Below are 9,682 nucleotides of genomic sequence, written 5' to 3' on the forward strand. Positions count from 1 at the left end.
CCTCGTGAGTGGAGGAGACCAACGGAAAGACCACATGCCGCATGGTTGCAGCAGGTTGATCAGCATCTCAAGAAGATGGGGTTGGGCCAGGCATCTGCCTAGGGCATGGCCAGATGGAGACTCTGGAGTACCGGCGGAAAGTGGACGCAGCAACATGCTGCTCCAGTGCATGCTCCCATACCTAATCTGACTTGTAGCCTATGTTTCTTTATCTGTGAGTGGGATATCTCAAAGATTTATGGATACATTCGGATAAAACTTGGTGGACAGGTTGGGTGTGTAACAAGACAAATTGGTTTAATTTTGGTGAAGATCTGAATCCAGATCTTTTAATATTTTTTAAGGCATTCTGATCACCATTGAGAGATTGGGGGCAAAAACGATACGGAACACTATCTCAAACAGTTGCGGACAAGTTGTGACAAAACTCGGTGGATGAGTTAGTTAGGTGACAAGACCAAGCAGATTCGATTTTGGTTCAGGTCCGGATCCAGATCTAGCCAATCAGTGGGATCTACAAAAGGTAAACTGCTCAGCCTGCCGGAGGTATGCGTTCAAACAAGTGCCGTTCTAGTTTGCAGAATGCATCCACACTTCGTATTTTTTTAATGCAAGTCGAGGCTCATGGAAGAGCTAGTACATAGAACGGATCAGCACATAACTGAAGAAGAGGAAAGAGAGAAAGAGAGAAAGAGAGAAAGACCAACAGCAGGACCAAGGGACAAAATAGAGGGAGAAGATTAAGGGGTAGCGGAGGATATACAGGGTGGACAAGATGGATATGGAATGAAAGTCTCAGAAAAGGGAAACTGAAAACTTGGAAGATCATGGGCATGGGGAGGGTTAAATAGGGTAGAAAGAACCATGGTTTTGGATGGGGGATGACTTGAGATAGTGGTGAATAGCTGTTTTGAAGTCCTGGAGAGAATATCTGTGTTCGTTCATGTTTATTTTTTTTCTAATCTTTGCAAAAGCACCCATCAACATAACTGATAATTCCCCAAACTTCTCTTCTCCGATAATTCTGTTCGAAGAAATTGAGAAAATAGGCCAAACGTGGGCGTCATGAACCTCCGACTCACAGTCAGTAGAAAAGATGACGGGTCCTTCCTTTCGCCCGTAATCCACAAGGACACGGAAGAGCAGACCCTGAGGGCCAGCAGGAACACGGGCTTGAGCCAGTGACCATCCGGGGTTTGTCTCTGTGTCACTGTGTGAAAATGATTCTCGAATTCTGAGGGTCATTGATTGAGGAGTGGTGGTAGAGGCAGGGGAGTGGTGGTAGAGGCGGGGGAGGGCAATAAATAAAAAAATAGAAAACATTCAAAAAAAAAAAATCGTTGAAGACAAGTAGCAAAGAGAAAGAATAATTAAGATGAAATATCTCAGGAAATATCAAGCAGGTTGGGGTCTGTGTGGTGCGTCTTGAGTCCGCAAGTCAAAGGTGAGAAGTTTAATAGAAATGGTCTTACTTTGCTACAGAGTGACAGAAGGAAAAAACTTCCTCTCCATGTTCCCAAGAATCTTCAAAGAGGGGGTCAATGACTTGAGACGCAGTAACAAGTCGACCAGATGTCTGCAGAACCAATAAAATAAAGAGGCTTCAACAACATATCAAAACTTGCCTTTCACATCGGCGGCATCCGTTGCATACCACAACCCACCACACCTATTTTATTTAAAAAAAAATCCTCCCAAGAATCTCTCATTTCATTTTTTGGCACCAGTCTGGGGGAGGAGGGGGGGAGCGATAATGCCCCCACCCACAGACCTGTTTTGTATTTTTTTCCCCTCGATTCACTGATCTTCTTCCATGCAGCCTATCATGCAAACCACACTTAAGCGTCTCATAACATTTAAGAACAAGACACCTCATTGATCACAAACAATGTGACATCATCTTTCACTATAAATGCAAGAGTTGTGTGGAATGTTATATTTTGTGTAGAGTTCCACCGGAGCTTTATGATACACCAAAACGATCGTCATGATCTCCCAAGCTGATTAAGGCCAACAAACTACAAAGAACCCCGTGTTTTAAACTCATGCCGTGTTAAGGGTGTAAGAAGCTGCTTAATAGGTCCTTCCATGGCACGGCATTCTAATTACAAAATAAATTACAAAAATAATGACAACATTGTGACAAAGCAGATATTAATTAAGACTAATAATATTAATAACAACGAGCCGAAACCCCGTCACAGACGGATGATTCAGAGTTGAAGGTTGACTATTGCCACTATGTGCGATGCACTCTAACAGGTTCGAAGTTTCTTTTAGTCCAGGTCACAGTACCGAGAAAAAACGTGACGCGACCGCTCGGAGGAGCACAAAATTGGTCCTTCAGTATTAATATATAGATAATAATAGTAGTACGTTTGGCAATAATAATAAGGAACGTATCATCCCTGCCCTGACCCAAGAACAACTGGGCTTAGTGAAAGGCTCGCTAATGGTCCAGCTAATAACATTAAAAGATCCCAGGGTGGTGTTTGTTGTTTCGCGAAGAGTCGGCGAGTTATTCACGCCAACCTCAACAAATTACAAATTCCTGCCCCCAGCCACCTTCAGTCGAATGTCAGGCCTGGCCAGACAGTCTGCCGAATACATGAGACAGAATTTCCATCCACGGCCGACCCCACAAGGTGGGATAAGTTATGACCATTAAAGATGCAGTTGTATTGAGCATTCTCAACTGATCACTTCACTCATTAAGCTGGAAATCCAATGAAAATTCAATGTGCTGTGTCCATTTACCTATTTCTTGTTATCCCTCGTCATGCATGTAATACGGACTGGTGCATGCTTGGATGTACTGAGCGCGACGTTTTGCTCGAACATGCAGCGAATGCCAATGAAATGATAAGAGGGGTCAACGTATGAGAACGTGTTGAAGAGTAATGCCTCAAATTTCTTTTCTCCAAACATTCGAATGAAACAAAGCACAGTCTGCACATTAGTTCTTCTCACCACGAGGTGCGAAGTTTTGTGATTCTGACACTGGATGTCTCAGTGCTACGTTATATCAAGATGCTGGAGGACGGCATGACATTTTCAGTGCTGTGAAGCATACAGCACTGCAGATGAGAGTTGGGATGAGATGGCTGGAGATGAGAGTTGGGATGACTGGATGAGAGTTGGGATGACTCACTGATGGGATTAGAGTTGGGATGACTGACTGGGGATGAGAGTTGGGATTACTGACCAAGAATGATATGACTAGATATGAGATTTGGGATGACTGATTGGAGATTAAATGACAGCAGATGAGAGTTTAGATGACTGGCTGGGGATGAGACAACTGTAATGACTGACTGTGGATGAGACAACTGGATATGACTGACTGGAGATGAGACTACTTTCCTGGGAAAGCCACATTTTCAAGCTGGCCTCCAAAGCCAGTCACCGACTGGGTATCCTACGTCGTGCAAAGTCCTTCCTTGGCGCACCTGAGCTTCGAACCATAAACAAAGCTTTCATCCCTCAGCCTGATGGAGTACTGTTCTCCGCTCTGGGGTGCAGCTCCCGCCTCACACCTCACACAGCTTCACGCTGTGGAAACCAAGGTTTTTCGGATCATTGGTATCTCCCGCAATGAAGCTGAGTCTTTGGGTCTCTCACTCTCTCACCACAGGCAGGTCTGTGGTCTTTCTGTCTTTTACCGTCTCCTCTCCAGCCTTCCCCCACCACCCCTCCCCCCCCGGCTCTGTCCCCCCTATATTCCAGCAGGGCGTTCCCGTCAAAATTCCCCTTATGGTGAAACTGCCAGAATCAATCATCACTGCTCACATTCACCCTTTCATTCTTCTTTTTTCCCACCTCTGGAACAAACTCTCACACTCTCTTCAAGCCCACTACTCCCTCCAGGTCTTCAAATCAGCTGTTCACTACCATCTAATATCTTCCCCACCCAAAATCTTTATCGTTTATACCCCCGTTAATCCACCCCAAACCCACCTCCTTCAAATTCCCTGTTTCCTTCAAATGGAATTCCCTGTAGTACCAGCTTGTTTACCCCGTATACACCGTCCGATCCCTCTCCCTTCCACAGATCTCCTAATGTTTCTGTTCCCCACTGTTTTGTGTTTCCCTCTCCCGGGGGATGGGGGAACACACTAACATCAGGGTAGAGAGAGACTTGGAGGAATAAAGGGAGGACACAGTGTGTTAATATGCTGGATGCAGGTGCAAGCTCTCAATCAAATCACAGAAATGGAAGGGAAAACTGGGGAAGAAGCAAAATTGAATATTAAAAAAAACAAGTCTGAAGATGACGATGGTTCACGAGCGGTATTTGACGATGTAGATTGTTTCATCGTCACCAGAGAGTTTCACCAGAGGGGATTATTTCAGATTATGCGTGTCCTGCCAAGGAAAAAAGGAGGGGGGGCAGAGCAGAAAAACAGGAGGGGTACAAGCCCAGAAAGACCACCAAGCTGTCTGTGATGGGAAAGTGATAGACCCATAGACTCAGCCACATTGTGGGAGATTCCAATGATCTTGAAGGCCTTAGTTTCCACGGCGTCAAGCTGAGCAAGATTTGAGGTCGGGGAGCCAACCCAGAGGAGAGAGAGCAATACTACATCAAGCTTTGGATGAAGGTCTTGTAGGTGGATAGGAGTTCAGTTGTGCCAAGTGAGGACTTTGTATGACGGACGATGCCCAGTCGGTGGCTGGCTTTGAAGGCCAATTTTGAAGGCCGCGGTTTGCCCAAGAAAGATCATGACTGAATAGTGAGAGCCAGGAGTTTTTATGACTGAACTTTCTCAAGAGGATTGTTAAGAAGGTAGCTCGGAGGGTTTGCCAGACCGGTCCTTTCGGAGAGAGATCTCGTGAGAGCGTGAGATTTTCAGTGAGATCTCGTGAGAGTGTGAGATGGTGAGACGGTCCGGCTGTGATTTTGTCAAAGGTCTTTAGAGAGGGGAGAGGCTACAGCCTGTCTGTCTGAAGGATGTCACGACAGAGGGGGACTGTGGAGTCATCACAAAATAGATAAAGTGGATTATTGATTGATAATTGTCAGATAAATTGATAAAGTCAGAGGTATTGATAATCATGTCGAACTAAATTAATTTTTTTTTATATAAAGGGGGTTGTATGGGGTTGTACACATAGCACTGTGCACCGACACCACAATTCACTCCCAAAGAGAGAGAGAGAGCGCTGACTGGAGATGAGCCACCTTCTTCTCCGTCTCCTCCGATTCCACCCCCAAACCCCTCACGACAAACAGAAATCGATGACATTTCGTTTTCATCGTCTTGGGGAACATATTTTTTTAAGAAAGAATGCTCTACTACCTGCAAGTACAAATTTCAGGTCAACAAATACTACACATTCTGGAGATTAATGGAACCCCCCCCCCAAAAAAAAAACAAAAAAACAGAGCACGTTACGTGCCATTTCCCCTAACGTTTTGTGAGGTTTACGTATCGTAACCAAAGGTAAATCATTCAGGAGTATCAATATGAACAGATACGTGCAAACATTTCCTTTAACTGTGCATCACAAAGAGAGATAACAAATAAACAGCCTGCATGACATTCTTTCGAAACCTACTTTCAACATTTCACAGATAGTATCAAAAACCAAAACGAGATCTTTGTCAGGAAAGGATGAGGCGTATTGTTCTTTAGTTTCGTATGACAAAGCATTTTTGAGCTATCACGTATCGACAAATAGCTTCAAATAAGTAAACATTGTGACAAGGCACCAATTTCCTCAAGCCTGGCACAATTTACCATGCACTACTCCTTCCCTCCTGGCCAGCGCATCATATTATAGTCGGAGTTCCTTTACAAGGAATTTTGACGCACGAGGAGCCCGTTGGGCCCATCAAAGCCTCCGCTAGTTTTACCACAACCTATGGTTGTTTGTCCGTGCTCTGTCCTTTTAAATGCTGAGTGTCAGGCAAGGAAGCAGCAAGTACCATTTTGAAACTCTTTAGTGGGACTCGGCCGGAGTTCGAACAATTGACCTCCTAGACTCTGAGAGAACGCGCTAACCATTACACCGCCGAGTCTGGTAAATAAGATGGGGACATTACAAAGTCGTGATTTACAAAACTTTCCTAGTTACAAACATGCGCACTCGAGCAGGACTCGAACCACAAGCCCACAGAACTGCAGCTCAGCGTCATGAACCATTCAGAAACCTGAATGGAACAAAACATGCCCCCCTTTCTCTTCCCCATTATAGTGAGGATAAATTCCCATCTCTTCCCCATTCCCATCTGATCCCAACTCTCCATCCTCACTCCTCCGGTAACCCTTTTGCCACCTTCTCTTGTCTCCTATCATTCCATCCCCCCCCACCCCACCAACCCCTCACCCTTTCTCAAGTTAAGCCCCAAACCCCCAATCTCCCCTTCTTTGCTTTGCACGTATGTAATAAACACTAACAGCTTACCGAGTGCCTCCTTCCCCTACATACGTTCACGTTATGCTCTAGATCCTCAGTATCTTGTGAGGAACAGTGAGGCAGAGCAAGAGACTGGTGATAGGGATGAAGGTGAGTCGACGGGGCGGAGGATTCCTGTGAACCAAAAGGGAATTGTGCAGGTAAAACAATTGGGGAGAGAGGAGGTGGCAGCGAAGCCGATAATGGAGGGAGAGGAGCTCGTCTCTTCTGGGTTTTCTCGGTGTTAAGCAACCTGTGGTCCAAAGCGTCCAATTTTGCACACGTGACCGTCGAGACCATCGTTTCCTGAAACGTTAATGTTTGGTGACCCACATCTTGGGTGACATTCACTTTGTCTCCATCACTGCCGTTACCAAAATTTCCACTTCCGTCAACCTCTGTGTCAGTTCGTTTATCGTTCTCTTTATTCAATGACCCAGAAAGTGTTTCCTCTTCCCTCTTTTCCCTGGTTTCAACAGAAGTTGCAGCTTCCTCCGTGTGACCTTTATCACCACCTTTGTTCTCTTGTACATCAACGTCGAACATCTCGTTTTTTCCCTCTCGCCTTTGGTGCCAATCCTCGTAGTTTTCTCGCCCAAGGTCAGGAAGATCATTTTCACAATGCCCTCGTCCCTCGCCACCTCGCATCTTGTCACCAAAGCTCTGTGGCTCATAATCTTCCACTTCGCCATCTTTCGATAGATCCTCCCCCACCGTGCAAGGTTCTATGGGCTCTGTGCGATAATAACTGTAAGACTCAGGGAAAAATGCCCAGCGACTATCCCTCATTCTTTGCGCTTCCTCGGCCACCAATGCCCAACCGTAGGGGCATCGAGGAGGCAGGGGTGGAGGACGATCGCTCCTGTCGACTTCATCGATCGCCACCGTAGGTGTTAAAGTCCGAGGCGGTACTGACGGTGCTTCACAGTCCTCTCCAATCTCCATGTTGTCTTCTCCGATCCCTGAGGCTGCATCGTGATGCTGTTGCAGTTGGGTATTAGTTGCCTGGGAGATGGGATGCCGAGGATGCATCCATCTGGGTCGGTCTGTCACCGGCATCTAACCACGCAGAACATGATGCGATCTGGGATAGAAAGAAGGACGTGTTAAGAGGGTCCAAGTTGCTGTACCCCCAACTTTAGGGGGGGCTCTCTGAACACACAACCCTGAACTTTTGAACTCACACATGTTTAATGACCGCACTTCAAACACTCCACACTAATCCCCGACGTGTTGTGCGCACGCACACACACACGCGCACACACACACACACACACACACACACACACACACACGCGTATGCACACACACACACACACATATATGGACACACGCACGCACACGGACACACGCACGCACACGGACACACGCACACACACGGACACACGCACGCACACGGACACACGCACGCACACACACACACACACACACGCACACACACACATACACTAACCCTCCACAGATGTCCCATTTACAATGGTTAACCCGTTCAGGTCCCACTCACCCCTCGAGTAAATGAAAGGCCGCCCGAGATCGACTCGAGCGCTCCAACGCGATCGTTTTCGCTCAGGTAACCTTTCCAGGTGTACAACGAGCCCTCCTCCCCTCCTCTCCTGAACCTCCGATCCCCTCACGGCTCCAGCCTCTCAATTCGAGGTTCACTCCATTCTCCACACATAAAAACGCTTTCTTCCTCGAACGAAAAACATAAAAACCACTTCCGATCAATTCAACCAATGCAGGCAATCCTGTTCGATCCACACAAACAACGAGCTCGTGTACAGTTTCCTGAGGAAACAGGACTTCCCAAACATTCCGAGGCAGGTCCACAAGAGGGCGATCATTGGTCAACGGATTCTTACTTCCTCGTCACACACGATCTATATTATATATTATATTATATTATATATATATATATATATATATTATATCATGTACAACATTCCCCATTCCGTATCTGTCAAGTTGTGTATTTATAACTAATCCTGACACGATTTTAATTCCGTGTTTTTACTTTTACTTCGTTACTCGTGGTTCCTGAGGTGAGGCGAATTTTTACTTTCTTCCCGCCCTTTCTGGTGTTTGTGAGGAAACCACGATCTCCTTCAAATACAGGAGCCTCGTCGAGCTCGCGCAATGCTTGCTCACCTACGGTTGTTTGTCCGTTATAAATGTCGAGTGTAAATCAAGTTCTATTTTTAAAAAAAGGTTTTGGGATCACTCGGGTGGGATTCGAACCACCAACCACTTAGACCCAGAGCGGATGCTCTCCAGTCTACACATGACGTCACCAAGTCTCGTGTTGTTGTTGTTGTTTTAATTATAATTATAATTATAATAATAATAATAATAATAATAATAATACTTATTATTATTCTTCAAAAAATTTCTTTTTTCAAAATTCTTCAAAAAAATTCTTCAAAAAAAAAAAAAAGCTCCACGTCGAAAATGTTATCTTGCATGAGTGTCGAAATTAATTCAAATTATATATATATATATTAAAAATTTCCATGCCTCTCATTATTTCGTGGAGTGATATCGTGAACGATCGATGTTGATGAAATACGTACGGTGAAAGGTCGTACGTAGCATGTTCAACCAAATGTACACATCATCACGTGAACGGGGTGTGCATAGAGCACGAGTACATACATTGGGCCAAAAGACGTTCTTCCGCGTCGAACTTCCGATTCAGTATGTTACACAGAACAGCGTTGCCCGTTATACACCGCTCAATACATCGTTTTTAAGTGGGCACATTTAACCAAATGTTTTTCAAGTACATCGTCAAACTAGAAGGGCACTCGGTAGAGCACATACCTCCGCAATGTTAATTCCTGATCCACGAGAACATATCGGGGACCAATCGATACATTTTTGAAATATTCATTATGTCGTCATTGACCGTCTCTCAATGGTGAAGATTCACTTAAAAAAAAAAAAAAATTCTCGTATCCAGATCCGGATTCGGATCTTCACCAAAATCGAACCAATTCTTCCTTGTCACACGCCCAACGTGTCCACCAAGTTTCGTTTGAATCCGTCCACAACTTTTTGAGATATCGTGTACGTAGACGAACAGACAGACAGACAGTTTTCCTTTGGAAAAACAATAACATAAACCGGTTAAAACCGTTAAACTGTAAAAAAAAAATAATACTAAAAATTTTATTATTTGTGAATATATTATTATCTACAGTTTGTAAGGCTCATACAAGAGCTACCACGTACAGACAGCAGCATGATTTGACATCAGCCAATCATTGCGGTCGAAAGCATCCAA

The 9,682-nt window shown here is 45.0% G+C and overlaps 1 protein-coding gene across 4 annotated transcripts in view; it reads right to left on the minus strand.

Moving 5' to 3' along the window:
* Positions 1 to 8,233, minus strand: part of LOC147013533 (phosphatidylinositol 4-phosphate 3-kinase C2 domain-containing subunit beta-like) — an 89,786-nt gene extending 81,553 nt beyond the window's left edge. For 3 of the 4 annotated variants that reach the window (XM_085855400.1, XM_085855399.1, XM_085855397.1), the window contains exons 1-4: positions 7,904 to 8,233; positions 6,409 to 7,483; positions 1,473 to 1,576; positions 1,083 to 1,234 (exon numbers count right to left, since the gene is read on the minus strand). In XM_085855400.1, the coding sequence (XP_085711526.1) occupies positions 1,083 to 1,234; positions 1,473 to 1,576; positions 6,409 to 7,458 (1,306 nt within the window). In that variant the 5' untranslated portion in view covers positions 7,459 to 7,483; positions 7,904 to 8,233. The remainder of the gene's footprint in view (positions 1 to 1,082; positions 1,235 to 1,472; positions 1,577 to 6,408; positions 7,484 to 7,903) is intronic. The other variant, XM_085855398.1, reaches the window with a different exon arrangement.
* Between the last annotated feature and the right edge of the window lie 1,449 nt (positions 8,234 to 9,682).

Source organism: Eptatretus burgeri, chromosome 14 (genome assembly GCF_056783735.1).
Source record: "Eptatretus burgeri isolate ZD-2024b chromosome 14, Ebu_testis_v1, whole genome shotgun sequence".
NCBI classification, from domain to species: Eukaryota; Metazoa; Chordata; class Myxini; order Myxiniformes; family Myxinidae; genus Eptatretus; species Eptatretus burgeri.